Here is a 16,946-nt window from a genome sequence, read left to right on the forward strand (position 1 = left end):
GATTTATCATACTCGTGCTGAAAAAAATATCTTTTTGCAACTAGTTGCACAAACTACTATTTTCTTCTTTACAATGAAACTGCCATAGCATCATCCCATGAATGAATATGTACAAGATACAGCGATGACTCGATTTTTAACATGTTAAAATTTTTCTGTCCCCTCCATGAGTCAAAACCATTAATTGCTTTATATTTGTTCTATTTGACCTCTCTAAAGAATTTTTCTCGACACATTTTATAAAGAGCGAGAAAGGCATCATCACCGCTAGGTGGATTAATCTGGGTTTTTTTTTCTTTATTTCAGATCCGTGGATTTTGAAGGAATTTTGCTGCCTTGGAGCGATTGGAATTACTTCTGGTGCTTACCTTAGTGCGTTGGGACGTTTTTACACGTGGATCGTTGGCGTTTTGTTTCTTGGATTTTATTGAGTATAATTTTACTATTTTTATTTTGTTTCGTTATTTTATTTCTTATTTGCTTTATTTTATTATTATTGATCCCCGTTGATTTCCAATTATGGAAACTGACGGGGATGCCCCAGTTGAAGATTCTATTGACCCTCCTGTAATCCCATCTTCATCTTCTAGTTCTTTTCGTATTAAATTATACCCATCTACTTTTGTTGGACCTTATCCCGTATACTTCCGCAAAAAAGATAAACCTATTGATGTTTTGCTTATTTCTGCGGAAGTATACAAACTTTATAAATCTGTTAAGGAGATTAAAAAAAATCATTAGATAAATTAAAAAATTCCCTCCTTAAATCAAAATTATTTTGCAATTTATATCGGGTGTATGCACCTTGTGATTCATGTGAGATAAATGGTGTAATTTATGATGAGTCATTAAATTGTGACGACATCAGAACTCGTGGTACTGGAGTTTTTAGGAACCATGCTATTTCTCCAGTTCAGGTTTTAGATTGTTATCGTTTATCGAAACAATTATTTAATAGAAAAACAACTAATTATATCCACTCCAATTGTATCAAAATTACTTTTACGGGTTCTGTTCTTCCTGATTTTGTAAAAATTGACAATGTACTGTTCCGTGTGTTCCGTGTATAGCAATGGAACTATAATTACGTTTCTCCTAGAAATATTTTTTTTGTAGATATTTTAAAATTAGATAACCAGTTACCATCATCAGTTCGTGATATTTTAGGAAGAAAATATCTTCCTATATTGAAGTTACTGTTTCGTTTTATAAATGATATTTCTTATTTCATTTGATTCTGCCCTTTTTTTGTTTTCTTTCCCTTTCGTTTCAGTTTGTAAGTGACGATTGAACAGCATCGTGATATTTTTGCTTGAAGTAGGGGTAATGAGGGCTTTGGCAGGTTTTGTTCTATTATTGGCAGGGGGTTTTTCATGACTGATTATGCTCAAATTTGGCCCAAACATTCTTTGCATATCAAAGAATATTGTGGCCAAATTTCATAAAATTCGGTCAACAAAAACCCTCCTGCCAATAATAGAACAAAACCTGCCAAAGCCGTCTATTCCCCTACATGGCTCCTCAATGGATTTACGCCGCATGAGGCTTTAATTTTAAATTTTGTTTTGTAACGTTATTTGAAAAGATGAAAAGGTTTTGTGCCTTTTTGAGAAGTAATTCTTAAAGAATTCACTCAAAGGGGTTTCTCCCTCTAACATTTTTTTTTATTAAAAACAAAAATAAATAAATAAACCATTGGAAAGTGTTTATTTGCCAATGTTCCCCTGAATCGTTTTAGTCTAAAAAAGCTGATGGAACATTTTTTTGTTCGTGTGTAGAAAAATCGCAACTGGTACAGATCTAGCTATGAAGGATGAATCCAAATAGGCAAATTATAATCATTTTGTGCAATTTCAATAAATTGGTCAAATTCCCTTCTTAATTGATCAAATCTTTTATTAATTAATGTATTGTCAATTTATCCAGGAATGCGTGTTCGTACATATTATTGCCGAATAAGCGTTTGGACACCATTATTCCAACATCTGGGGTGGCTACCCGAGCAAAGTCGGTTAACAAAATGAGAGCAAATTGATATTAAGCTCTGCTCTTGAGATTATATTGAAAACTAAATTTGATGTCGATTGTTATAACTATTATCCTAGTTAATACAAATTGATGTCGCAACATGTTTGCAATTTGCATTACTCAGTTATCATAATGATTGCAGCTTTACATCAAAACCTGCAGTCGATTATCTAAAGTTAATTTCACAAAAAATAAAAGCAATCTGCAAGCAAAATATGCTGTTGTTGTTATGAATGCTCATAAAAATAATTTAATTGAATACTCATTTTGAAATTATAGTGGTATCATTCTGATCTACCTTTGTTGAGTATTGCCGTGTCTGTATATATGTCATGTCAGTTTTATATAAGACAACAGTGTAAGCACACGTACGATAATAAAGATATTATGTATTTCGAGATAAAATAGAATACAGCGGTTTCCTGCTGATTGCTTCTCAGGTAATCGCAACGGTCACTAAACACAACAGAGTCAATGAAAATCTCACCCACCGTATGCACTTGCCATGATAAACACTCTCCATGAACTCAGTGACTCCATTTGCCTCTCACTAATACAATCGAACACTGCTGTCATTTCGCAAAAAGTACGTGGTTTTGTTTTGAGCGGGAAAATTCTGCCTATCTTTTAACACGGCGGCTATAGGCCTTTTCATGTGACACTGCCGAGACTGCACTTGTTTACAACCGCTGAACAGGCCTGCAAGTCCGAAGCTGTCACTTTCATAGAAGAACTGTCAATTGACGATAAAATCAGCTGTTTTTAAACGTCTCGTGAAAAGGCCCATTGCGAGAAGATTGAAAAATTCGAACCGGGGTCCGACGGTCGAGTGTCGGAAAGCTGTTCCGCAAACGGCAAACGTCACTAGTTGCACGGTAAAAATTTTGGTTTATTTTTTTGGTGTGAATGTTGATTATTCAAATCAACGGGAATATGCAACTTTTAACGAGTGTTACATGCCGCTATATTATTTAAACAAGTTTTATGATACTTCGAAGGCATTTTGTCATATATTTATGTGATTTTGAAACATTTTAGATTTCTCGAATATTCTTAATATCAAGAAATATCAACACTTTTCGTACAGTGCATGCCATTTTGAAGTTTCCGACATTCAGTCTGCTTATTCTTCTTTGCTCCGCAAAATTAGAATTTTTCTCTTTTCTCGCAATATCTTGACGTTAACCTTCGCAGTCGAGCCTGCATTCTAGAAAAAGAAAAGCGCGACCGAGCGACAATATTTTGTTTCCAAGTACTCGCCGCGGTTATTTATCGTTTTACCGGATCAGACCCCCACAATTGGTGACCCCGACGCGCGTAGTTTCCGTAGTTCGCGAATAATTCACGAAAAATTTAATGAATTTCGACCTGGGGCCTGTAGCATAATCGAAATTGTACTAATAATATTAGTAGAGTAGCTTGTAACTTGTATTTTTCTGTTGCATAATGAATCTACAAGTATGAATTTACAAGACTAATATTACAAGTAAACCGCACTAATAATATTAGTGGAATTTATAAGTAACTATTGCATAAATAAAATACAAGTAGAAATTATTGGCGTTGGCTTGTAGTTTCTTTTACAAGTATGAATGGTGCTGTAATTTAATTTACAAGTAGCTTTTATTTTATTATTTTAGCTGCGCAAAGTAATTATGCATAGTTTAATTGTTTTAACGACTTGAAGAGAAAGAAACTATTATTCTAGTTGCTTCAAATTACCATATAATGAATTACTGGGCACTAAGAATAAATTTCTCGTTCCCATATAACACTGAGAATTATGAAAATTGTCAAATGACTTTGCATATAGTAGAAGTAATTTAAGTGCTGACATCAAGTATTCAAATGGTGGATCGCTAAATATCATTAGCAATTATGCAGTACACAGAAACCCATAATTACTTTATTCTAATTACTATTACTTTATTCATCTCAAAATTGAGAATATATTAATTTACTGAAATTTGTATTATTGTGGTATTATTGTATTATTATACTAAACAATCTTGTTTAAGATCATACATATTGCTTTATGTTTGACAACAATCATGGGAAAGAAAGGAAAAACGGAAAAAACTACCTAAATTCTGAGTAGACTTTATTACGATATTTTCAACAGTTAGTATTTTGAACTAAAAAAGAAATCGTCTAAATTTAATAATCGCAAATAATAGCAAAATCTGAACCCGCATAAGTCTCACAATACACGTAAATTAAACCCTCTTCAAAAACCCACAACAAACAAGTCTAGCGGGATTCGATTTATCATGGAGGATACGTTCACGTAACTTACAAATCGCCTTAATTAAAACTTGAGTCAATCTCAAAGACCACGTAAAAACGACTCCAGTATACATTACATTGGCTTGGTTAAAATGCCAATATCACGAAGCCGGCTTAAACCGCGGAATCAATAAATTTACAGAGAGTGTTCCGTGCATACCTATCGCAGTCAAAATATATATTTTATCCACAAATTTGCAAACAAACGTAAACAAATCGTCTACCTCCGCATTGACAGTGAACTGTCGGATGAATTTTGACAGGTAAATGAACCTGAGGGACTTGTAATTTCAACCTTACTAATAATACAAGTACTAATATTATTAGTTGGCAAAACATTATTATGCGACGTTAATTACAAGAACTTGTAATTTGTTGACTTGTAACTTGTAGCTTGTTGCTAATATTATTAGTCGGATTTTGCTACAGGGCCCTGTATCCAGAAAAGTGAGGAAGCATTTCGACAGGTACACGTAACCTCAAATATGACTGATCTGGACGTCGCGGCAGCAACATCATCGGTTTCGGTGAAGTTGCCCGAGTTTTGGAAAACCGATCCACATATGTGGTTTGCCCAGGCTGAAGCCCAATTTAGCCTGGCGCGCAAGTCATCAAAGATGAGACCAAATTTTGGCATATTATCGCTAAAATTGATCAAAGTGTCATCTGTCATGTAGCGGATCTTGTTTCTACCCCGCCGGCAGACAGTAAGTACAAAGCAATTATGGACCGACTGATTGCCCGCTTTGCATTATCTCCGCAAGCTCGGTTGGAGCAGCTTCTCAGTTCGTGCGATCTAGGAGATTTTCGTCCGACTCATCTCCTTGCCCGGATGAGTGAAATCGCAACTGGCCTGAATGTCGACGACAACCTAATAAAAATGCTCTTTTTGCAACGAATGCCCGCCAACATCAGGACAGTTTTGGCAATCAGCGATGGAAGTTTGGCAAAGCTTGCCGAAATGGCCGACAAAATGATTGACTCCACCAACAGCTGCGTTTCGGCGGTTTCCGTTTCTACAAGGGAGCAAATGGCCGTAAACAGCGTTGAAACAACAGCCAAACCGTCGACCGAATATGCATCATTGAGGGAGGAAATAGAGGTGCTCACAACTGAAATTCGCCGATTGAAAAATGGACAGAACAGGAGACGTGGTCGATCCGCTTCCAAACCTAGGGCAGTAAACGATTCGATTTGTTGGTATCGTCGTAAATATGGAGCAAACGCACCCCCCGGCGCGGGTGGGTGTTGGATTCGAAAGTCGTCGTCTAGTGATACTGGATACCATTTCTCGATGCAAATTTCTTGTGGACACCGGTTCAGATGTGTCCATCATTTCGGCATCTAAATCTGATAAACGGAACAGTACAGATCTGTTTTCATTACATGCTGCAAACGGTACGAAAATTAGTAGTTATGGGAGCAAGTTTCTTTCTTTGGACCTTGGTTTACGACGACGTTTTACGTGGCGATTTGTGATGGCGGACGTTAGCTGCGCAATCATCGGTGCAGATCTATTGGCGCATTTCAGTTTACTTGTTGATTTGCAGCGCCATCAACTGATTGATGGCACCACCAACCTTCGCAGCTCAGGATGTTTGAGAACTACAACCATACATGGAATAACTGTCATCAACGCTACCCATCCTTTTCACGAAGTTCTATCTGATTATCGAGAAATTCTTTCGCCATCGTTTGCGCATCAGAAGGTTTTGCACGATGTCACACATCACATCGTCACGTGTGGTCCACCGGTTGCGTGTAAAGCTCGTCGAATGCACCCGGAAAAATTGAAAGCGGCGAAGGATGAGTTTCGGATTATGTGCGAAGTAGGCATTTGTAGACCGTCAAGCAGCAGTTGGGCCAGCGCATTACATTGCGTTCCAAAAAAGAATGGTGAGTGGAGGTTTGTAGGAGATTATCGGCGTCTTAATAAGGCAACAGTCCCGGACCGATATCCCGTTCCGCATGTACACGATCTTTTGAATCGTTTTGAAGGTAAAAGCATATTCACTACGTTGGATCTTGTGAGAGCCTACTACAACATTCCGGTGGAGGCGGCCGATATACCGAAAACCGCCGTTATAACTCCTTTCGGGCTTTTTGAATTTACTCGAATGCCTTTCGGCCTCTGCAATGCAAGCCAAACCTTTCAAAGGTTTATGAACAAATTATTCGCGGACCTTGATTTCGTCATTGTTTTCATTGACGATATATGCATAGCTTCATCGAATGACGTGGAGCATAAGGAGCATGTGAGAATAGTTTTGGACCTCCTGAAGGAAAATGGCCTAACTATTAATATTGAGAAATGCAAGTTTTCGCTCCCTGAAGTTGACTTTCTGGGTTACGTGGTATGTGAAAAAGGAGTACGGCCGCTTCCTACTAGAGTTCAAGCCAATGGGTGTCTCACATAGATAAAATTGAATTTATTTGCTGAAAATTAACCAAGCAACCGAAGTGACTTTATTTCGATGTAAATCAAACCTATTTAGACTCAAAAGTTGATTTTAGCAACGCAAGGATTTTAGCATCTGTCAAATTGAACAGTGACAATGATTGTCATAGTATGACTACGCCTGCACAAGTATAGAGACGAATTCGAGTTTGTTATTTGTTAAAAGTATTATACCTACCTGTTAAAATAATAGAACAACCCGGGGATATACTTTATTTTGCAGGATACGTGAATTCTATCTGATGGGCATATCATAGACGTCGTAACCTGTAACCCAGAGGCCTAGAAAAGTGATGCTTTACTTATGTGCGGTGTACTTTTTTTTTAGCAATTTAGTCCAGTCAAAAGATATTATAGTTACTAGATAAAGATTGTCGCTGTCGTCGCTGTCCGGAACATCTTTTGCTGGCGAGGATAGGGGAGCTAAATGTCAAAGAAGGAAAATCCATACGGTTTGACAGGTATGTACCACACATGTTTCGGACAGCAGAACAAAGGGAACAGTAGCGACAATCTTTATCTAGTAACTAAAATATCTTTTGTCCAGTCCCTGATACGTTGTTGCTTTTGGAGTTCATCTACTGCTGCTCCACACAATTTTTCTCCCTATAAGAACAGAAGCTACCCCACATTATTAACTATCGCTTCGGGGTAGTTGAGTAAATTAATTCAATACGCGAAATATATTAGAAAAACCCGCCCCGACTCGTAGTTTGAAGTACGAAGAGCAGACTTCTAGCACATTACTCTCAGATTGAATTGAACTGAAGACGAACGATTCGTGATCCTTGAGTAATCCGAAATTAAAATTAATTTTCGAGTAGCATAGCAGTAGTTTAGGAAATGGAAGCTACTACTCAAGCATTTGTACACGGGAACCTCGTAACAGAATATCAATTATTAATTCTTGTAAACGAGCAAAGCATACGAGCTATTGTACAAAAATGCTGCCGAATATTGATAAATAATGAGGCAAAATAATGTGAAACTTGTGCTGTGCCCCGCAGTTGCAAAAACTTAGTTTCTATTTGCACTAAAATATATTCAACACTAGGAACAGGATTTTCTCATGGGTCATCTAATCTAGAGATCGAGCTACAGATGGTATCGTCCTGAAGCATATTTTGAGAACCCAAACCTAAAATAAAAAACAGTTTATTATTAATCTAATTTAAATAATAATGGCAAATTCAGATCTCATCCTCATGATGAAATTTATTTGTTGATGAAAAAACAATTCGATTGATGCCATTGGTAACAAGTGAATTCCACGATTGCTTGGATAAAAATTACAGTTCAGTGTCGCAGAAGGTGTGTTGCAAATTTGATTAAATAGTACCATTGCATAAAAATCAACTTTATTTCGATTGAAATTTGCTGCCATCGATAGATGTGAGACACCCCTTGGTTCAAGCAGTGTTGGACTACAAAGTCCCAAAAACGGTCAAGGATTCACGCCGTTTCCTTGCGCTGCTGAACGTCTACAAACGTTTTGTTCCGCATGCTGTTGAAATCCAGAATGACTTGAGGATGCTAATTCCAGACAACCGGAGGAATGATTCCAGACCAATTTCTTGGAATGAGCAATCTGCTCGTTGTTTCGAGTTTTGTAAAAAGTCGCTAGCAGAGGCTACTTTGCTACACTATCCAAATGCGTCAAAGCCACTTGGACTTATGGTGGATGCTTCCAACTTCGCGGCTGGCGCAGTTCTGCAGCAACTTGAAAGGGGTATTTGGAAACCGTTAGGATTTTTTTCCGTCAAGTTATCTCCTAGTCAACAAAAGTACTCCACGTTTGGTCGAGAGCTAACGGCAACGAAATTAGCTGTAAAGTATTTTAGACATTTGATTGAGGGACGAGAGTTCACGATTTTTACCAACCATTTTCCGCTGACTTATGCCATGACTACCGATCCAAGCAGTCGATTGCCTCATGAGGAAAGATATCTGCAATATATTGCAGAGTTTACCACTGACATTCGCCATATCAGTGGTAAAAACAACATTGTTGCTGACGCTATGTCCAGAGTAAATGCAGTTGCTGCCGAAATTGATTTCAACTCCATTGCCAGGGATCAAGTAAATGACCGTCAACTACAAGATCTAGTGAATTCGAATAAAACATCGCTTAATCTCCAGCTGAGACGAATTCCATCATTGTCTTCTCCGATATATTGTGATGTGTCCGTTAATAATTGTATTCGGCCTTATCTTCCAGAAAAACACCGAGTGTCAGTCATGAAACAATTACATGGACTGGCGCATCCTGGGATACGGGCCACAAAAAAACTTATCGCCGATAGATTTGTTTGAACATCGATGAACAAGGACATAATCAAGTTTGTGAAGTCATGCCTGCAGTGTCAAAAATCGAAAGCACGGCGCCGAAAGCACGATTCCGACACGTACATGTAGATTTGGTTGGGCCACTGCCCCCCTCAAGAGAATTCCGTTATCTACTTACAATGATCGATCGTTTTTCGCGTTGGCCAGAAACAATACCGCTCCAAGACATAACAGCGCAAACGGTAGCAATGGCTATATATACCGAGTGGATTACACGTTACGGTACACCCGAAACAATCACCACTGATCAGGGTCGTCAGTTCGAATCGGAAGTATTTCAGAAATTGACGCAGCTACTTTGAGTTCATCATATCCACACCACCGCATATCATCCACAATCGAATGGAATGGTTGAGCGTTTCCATCGAACGATGAAGGCGGCATTAATGTGCACCGCTTCAAATAATTGGCATGAACGTCTTCCTTTGGTTCTGCTTGGGCTAAGAAGCGCATTTCGTGAAGATTCTAAATGATCAGCTGCAGAGCTCGTTTTCGGTCAGCGGTTGAGAATTCCGGGAGAATTTTACGATCCACCTGTTACAGACGTGGACCGCACGGAGTTTGCAAAAATCCTACATCAAGCATTCCTGGACGTAAAGGCACCCGTAGGAACGCGTCATTCCAGGCAACGAGTCTTCGTAAACCATAGGTTGAAGGATTGTAGTCATGTGTTCGTTCGGGTTGATTCAGTTAGGCGGCCACTTCAACAACCATATGAGGGACCTTATGAAGTTGTTAAGCGAAGAGATAAATACTTTGAAATTCTGGTGTTCGGAAAGAATCAGATAGTTTCGATCGATAGAATTAAGCCTGCATTTGTTTGTGATCAGAATTTGTCAAGTTATCCCCAAGATGATCGTCACACAGTCATTACACCAGCAGGACACAGCAGTGTTCGATTCATGGTGTAACTGGGGGGGCGTATATAGTGGTATCTAAAGGCACTATATACAAAGACGCGAAATCTGATCCCTGAAGAAACAACCCTGAATGCGCAACACTGCTGATGCTGCATAAACTTTTCAAATTGGTCTATAATATTTTCATTATTCAACAATATTGAATTTGTAACGCGTTTACCAAACCAAATCGGGTTGTGAATTCACGATAAACAAGTGAACTTCATTTTCAATCATTTGTTGCGGTTGATTTGCTCCAAATGATCAAAATAATAATTGAAGCATGTGTATTTGTGATAATTGAAATAGCCCTTCCCAAATGTTACGCGTGATTTTTTGGAATGACAGGTCTCTCGCTCGATTGGAATGACACTGACAGTAAATTTGGAATTCCAATTGGAACATTTCCTGTCTTTGTTTATAGTGTCTTTAGTGGTATCATTCTGATCCACCCTATTATAAGTTGAGTATTGCCGTGTCTGTATATATGTCATGTCAGTTTTATATAAGACAACAGTGTAAGCACACGTTCGATAATAAAGATATTTTGTTTCCAAGTATTCGCCGCGGTTATTTATCGTTTTACCGGATCAGACCCCCCCCCCACAAAATCAAATTAAAAATCATATGATATCAAATTTAGTAATCATTTTGATTTCATTGACAGCAAAATTTGTTTTCAGTATAATTTGGTCGGGGTTCAGCAAAATCACACCAAACGCCATCGGATTTCTGCTCAAACTTTCGTTTAGCAGATTTAATTGATCGTAAATCGCATTGAACATCCCTCAACCCTACTGTAATGTATGCTTAAATTGATATGAAAATATTTCCATTGTCCTTGTACGAACAAAATATCACGAGTCAGTCGAAAAGCCGCTCGATGCGGTTTGGCTGAACCCCGACCATTTCACAGTGTAAAAATATGCTCTCATTTCTGCTGTGTTAACCGTTAACCCTTTATAAGGCAGTGGCAACTATATTGCCACCAACAAATAATATGTTTTTCTAGTTATTAACAAGAGCTCTACTTATTATTTCACATGTAGTGACTTTATTTGCTTCCTAGTAACACCCCAGATGAATTTGAGCCATAAAAAAATTGAAATGTCAATTTGAGAACAGTTTTTTTACGAACAGATCGTAAGTTTCGAGTGGAAGAAGGATTTTCAGTTATAATTCGTTAAAAATACGACAAAGATATATTTTTTCCCGTTGGTATCAATTATTTTGAATCTGCTGTGTTAGATTACTACGTGATAAGCGTGAAAAAAGCTTTGCCTTTCTGTATATTTGGTTTTTGGATTTTTGACGAAATTGTGTTTTTTTCCAAAGGGTCCCCCCTTGGGAGAAAAAACGCGAAAATTTTTTTTTTCACTTATGATGCGTTTTCTAACTAGGACTCTTCACCAAAAAATGTAACGTACCTTGATTTGACTGGTTCTACGTAAAACCAAATTTTTAAAAATCTTTTTATATTTTTGTTGTTGCCTGTTTTCCCGCTTGCCGGGCAGTGGCAACTATATTGCCACCAATGTTGTCCCGCTTCGCGGGCAGTGGCAACTATATTGCCACCAATGTTTTACCGCTTGGCGGGCAGTGGCAACTATATTGCCACCAATTTTTCAATGTTTCTGAACTGTTTAATGTATAACAAACATACATTTGAGTTTAACACCATGTCAACATTGTGTCCTATTGTTGTTTTTGTTAATTTATTGTTTAGATTCGTCTGCCTTATAAAGGGTTAATCCATACAAAACGAGATCAACTGGAGTAATCATATAATTGACATCATGACAGCAAATTTTGATTTCAATTTGATTTCAAACTTTGCTTGGGTAGGTGGAATCCTTTTCTCTCTGCGATGAATGAACAAAAATTAGATCATGGTGAAATAAAACAACCGGAAATAAAATTGTGTTCGACTTCATCACACTTTCGTAATGTAATTTAATATTAATTAAGTATTCATTTCAAAAAATAGATGCTAATATTCATGAGCTTTTAGTGACTTTAATGTGGCTGGAAATGTGACTATATATTTGTTTTGTTTATTCTATTTGTACCTATTGTTTATTATTGTTTATTTTCATTCTTCCCCAGTCTTCAGAGCAAACAGATAAGCTTTTTTTGTTGGGACTTTATTACCACTGCGACCAGTATTTAGATCTATGGTGACTTATCCTCTTCTTTATATGCCTTAATACTGTATTGATAAATCACTATGGGAGTGATCACCTTTACATTCACGGGCATTTTTCCCATTCAGGAATAGCATTTCGAATGAAATGTATTACTTTAATGGGAGGGATAGCCCATATTTCCCAGGGTTCAAGAATACCCTTGTCAAGAAATTTGAGCCGTTTGTGAAAAATTGCAACACAGTTGCATAATAAGTGTTCAAAGCTTTCACCCTCAAATCTGCAAAAGCGACATACGTCGTCTTGAAGCTGTCCAATTATTTTCAAGTGATATTTACAAGGATAGTGACCTGTTATCAAACCAGTGTAAAATCCTAAATCATGTTTACTTAGACTAAGTAGTCGTAATGTACTGGAAGCATTAGGACTAATAAATCGTTTTGACTGCCGGGAATCTAGAGTATTTTTCCAGTTATTCTGTATCTATACTTTTTCCCAGTTTCTAATCTCCATTTTAAAAGCACAAAGTGATGGGCTGATGAAAGTTTAGGGTCCAATAAATTGTCTGCTGGATCCACATTTTGCTAGCTGGTTTGCTATTTCGTTTCCTTCTATTCCGCAATGGCCAGAAATCCAATATAGATTAACCTTATTGCGATAGGAAATTAGCTGCAGTAGCTTGGAGCATTCCCACACAAGCAGTGAAGTTTTTGACTTCAATGCCATCAATGCTGCTTGGCTGTCTCAACATATGCATACATTTGCATTTCGATAATTCCGTTTTAAAAAAATTTCTGCACATTCTAGAGTGGCGTATATCTCCACTTGGCAAACCGTTGGCCAGATTCCCATTGATATTGAAATGTGAATGCCAGGAACAGTAAACCCGGCCCCTGCCATTTGATTTTGCTTGGAGCCATCTGTATAAAATATTATGGAACCAGTCCGAAACCCTGGGTCTCCTGCACTCCAATTTCCACGAGTTATGGGCCAAACACAATGGGTACGATTGCGTGATTGATTGGTGATTGAAGATTCTTTTCTTCATCATTGAGTCATCATTCATCAAAACCAATGGATTGATTTGCAACTCATTCAAGATGCTCATATGTCCAACGAGATCCCCTTCAAGAAGATTCATGGATCGTTTGATCTTCAGAGCAGTTTTGTAATGGATGTAATGTAATGGAAGCATATGTAGCAAAGCATCTAAAGCTTTAGATGGAGTGCTTTGTACTGCTCCTGTGATAGATAAGGTGGCAATCGTTTGCAGTTTACCAAGTGTAACTTGAGTCGTCCTTCGTTGCGTTTTTGGCCACCAAACAAGTGGCGCATACAGGTTTTTGAGTTTAACAAATAAGTTAAGTAAATTGTATTTTGAAATGAGCTAAAAAACTGTGTTTTTAAATGATTGGCTTTCAGTTGGAATTTCAAGAGATTTGTTACAAGCAGAAAATGTCTAATTAAAATAACAAATAAACATTTTTGTGACTAGAAAACAACTAGGCATTAAAAATGATTATGACATAAAACATGAGACAGTCGCTTTGAATAATGGGTTGTATTGCATATTCGTATCTAGGTAATTTATTCCCTCGATTCCCACTTTAGTTGTGTTTACTAATTTGCATGAAATACAAAAAACCAATGAAAAAACATAGGATTGGCACTTACTTGAGTTTGCTCAAAGGCGTAAAAATACTGCACGGCTTCAGCCCTCCCGTAGATCCTTTCTCTGCAGCTGTTGGCCTTCGGCGTTGGAAATGGATCCGTTTTTTACTAGTTGTGCAGACCACCCGCTGCTGCGATCCCAACTTCAACAGTGGCGATCTCCGTTCACTTCCGGAGAAGCTGTTTTCGTCCCCTTCGTCGGAGAACGTCTCTAGGTCCGCTTTCGATCCACGGAATAACTTTTTCCACTTCGTGGATGCCTCTGGTGGTGTTTTGAACCGAATACTGCTGCAGTTGGCACTTGGGCTAATGGGGGAAAATCCGCGACCGAATAATACGATTCAATTAATTGAATTGCACAATTGACAAACTATTCCTTCCACCAGCCACTAGGAATGTTAATGGACCAACAACACACGCAATGCACTGCTATTTCCGAAGGAATGAACTTTGAAAAAATGGGAACCACAAAGGGTTTTGACAGGAGCAACCAAAATCAGTTCTTCGAAAATCGATACTTTTCGGTAGGAGGAAGTGCTGGAGGAATGCATGTGCTAGTGCGCATGATTGCCATGGTTTTAACAGTCCGTTGTTCCGAATACCGTTGCATTCGTTTTGAGATGCCAGAACAAAACAATAATAAAGATGGCATTACCTTTCCATTTCCAAAGCTAACAGGTGGTTCCAGGTTTAGATTCAAACTTCCTAGTAGTTGATGAACGGATCCAGAACAGTCTTCAATGTGTTTAGCACAGTTAGTAACAAATTATCACAAAACACAAAAACAGTACACAATTGACACGGAATTTATTAAGCAATCTGAAAATTTTGTAAGAGTAGAACAACAGAAACAAATTATAGAAAATAGCGGTGGCAGTTTGAAACGCAAATCCAACGGATCTTTTGTTCATCGAAGCCGCGAAAGTCGCAAAAGCTCAAATTTGACAGATAAGTTGAGCAGAAAACAAAACAAAAAAAACGAAAAAACACGAACCCTCTTATCAGTGTTCCACTTTCCAAAATGTTTTTTCGTACCCGAGGGGCTGCCGTATGTTATTCGATGCAAACTGATGCGATGCACGCGTACACTGAGAATTTTTTTTTCATATTATGCATCTCGAGATAAAATAGAATACTGCGGCTTCTAGAAATACTACAATAAGAGATCGGCGAAGACGCCATCTTGTTTCCAATCGAACCGTCAAAAGCGGTTCCAATTCGACTTGTTTACTTTTTGCATCCATAAGAAGCAAGCAAAAAGTTCAAGTGATGCCAGTATTATTTTCGCGATTTCATGCATTTTCATACGTTGCCATTTCGACAGTTTTTCACTCCGCCGGTCTCTGGTTATAGGGTGGCTAGCGGCTTCCTGCTGGTTGCTTCTCAGGTAATCGCAACGGTCACTAAACACAACAGTGTCAATGAAAATCTCACCCACCGTATGCACTTGCCATGATAGACACTCTCCATGTACTCAGTGACTCCGGTTGCCTCTCAATAATACAATCGAACACTGCTGTCATTTTGCGAAAAGCACGTGGTTTTGTTTTGAGCGGGAAATTTCTGCCTATCTTTTAACACTGCGGCTATCTTGACGTTTACCTTCGCAGTCGAGCCTGCGAGTGTATGACCGCCGCAACATTCTAGAAAAAGATAAGCGCGACAATATAAAACATTTTACGTGGATTTCCCAATTGGACCCGACCGTTCGAAATAGTCGCTCCTTGAACGGTCGTTGAAAGCGCCGTTTTCACCTTCACACCCGTCTCCATTAGGCTTTCAGCGATCGTGTACGTATACGCACGTTTCACTCACACTTTTACTCGGTTTGTTTGCAACCACGAGCAGCTGTCACGGCAAAATCAAATGGGATTGTTTGCAACCACGAACCTGCGTTCGTGTTGGTGAGAAATGTCGGCGAGACCCTAATAGTAAAATCTGTCAAAACTGACAAGTCTGCCACGTGGTTTTTGCTGTTTCCCTCGGACTTCTCTTTCTTTTTCCGATTGTCGTATCTCAACGCTTTCAGCGGAAACGTATTCGGATGTTAGTTAACTGTTAGAATTTCTTTTCATACTAGCCCGGTCCCCAAGATTCTAATTGAATAAATTTTATATGCAAGTCCGATATGCAAGTGCGATATTTAAATCCAACTAAAATACACAAATTAAACTTAATATCCAAAACCACTAGTCAAATCCAATATCAACCTTCAATATTCAAATCCCATTTTCAATTTACATTTACAAATTTAAAGTAACCAAATTCATCATCCAGCTCTAATATTTAAATCCACTAAAAAAATCGAATATTCGAATCCATTATATGAATCCAAAATAAAAGTATCCACATTTACTATTTATTCCTAATGCACAATTCCAAATGATCAAATTATATCAAAATTCACCAAAATTCAACCTAATTTCAATCAAAATGCAAGTCGTATAATGCAATCTCCCGTTTTGTAAACCGATGGTGAGATTTTCCATGAAATCTTTTCCAAAAACTTCCCAGGCTAAGGAAATAGAAATCATAGCTGTAATATTAAGTATTCATTACAAATTCGATTACATGAGCTTGCCAGACCCATCGATTTGTGATAACTTGTCAAGTTCTACATCTATAGATCTACATATTCATTTAACCAGTCTGCCAGTATTCATCATCATTTTCATTATCAGAAAATCATGATTCTAATTTTTTTTATCACATTTGTCACGGTTAGGTATTGGGTGAAACATTGTTTTTTCGAAATTGTAGCCTATTCGTTCAATCTTAGCCGTCCTGTGCTCTCTAATTGTAGTAGCCCACTCGCTCTACACATTTCATTGCTTATTCTTGGAGTAGTAGCCCACTCGCTCTACTCTCAGTCAAACGTGTTTGACTCTTTCTTTTTTTTCATTTGCTGCATTATTTTCATTATTATTTTGATTGCGCAGGAACCCACTCGTCCTGCGCTATCTGTATGTAGTAGCCCACTCGCTCTACATTTGTTTTTTTCTTTTTGGAGTAGTAGCCCACCCGCTCTACTCTCTGCCAAACATGTTTGACATTTTGCCTCTGTATTTGCAGTCATTTCAATATTTCATGGTGCAGGAACCCACTCGTCCTGCA

The 16,946-nt window shown here is 38.1% G+C and overlaps 1 protein-coding gene across 1 annotated transcript in view; it reads right to left on the minus strand.

The window, feature by feature from the left end:
* The window catches only part of LOC134217949 (PAS domain-containing serine/threonine-protein kinase), a 75,251-nt gene extending 60,494 nt beyond the window's left edge, over positions 1-14,757 (minus strand). The window contains exons 1-2 of the mRNA XM_062696797.1: positions 14,488-14,757; positions 13,836-14,138 (exon numbers count right to left, since the gene is read on the minus strand). Coding sequence (XP_062552781.1) covers positions 13,836-14,138; positions 14,488-14,495 — 311 coding nt within the window. The 5' untranslated portion in view covers positions 14,496-14,757. The remainder of the gene's footprint in view (positions 1-13,835; positions 14,139-14,487) is intronic.
* Between the last annotated feature and the right edge of the window lie 2,189 nt (positions 14,758-16,946).

This window comes from Armigeres subalbatus, chromosome 2 (genome assembly GCF_024139115.2).
Source record: "Armigeres subalbatus isolate Guangzhou_Male chromosome 2, GZ_Asu_2, whole genome shotgun sequence".
Taxonomy (NCBI): domain Eukaryota; kingdom Metazoa; phylum Arthropoda; class Insecta; order Diptera; family Culicidae; genus Armigeres; species Armigeres subalbatus.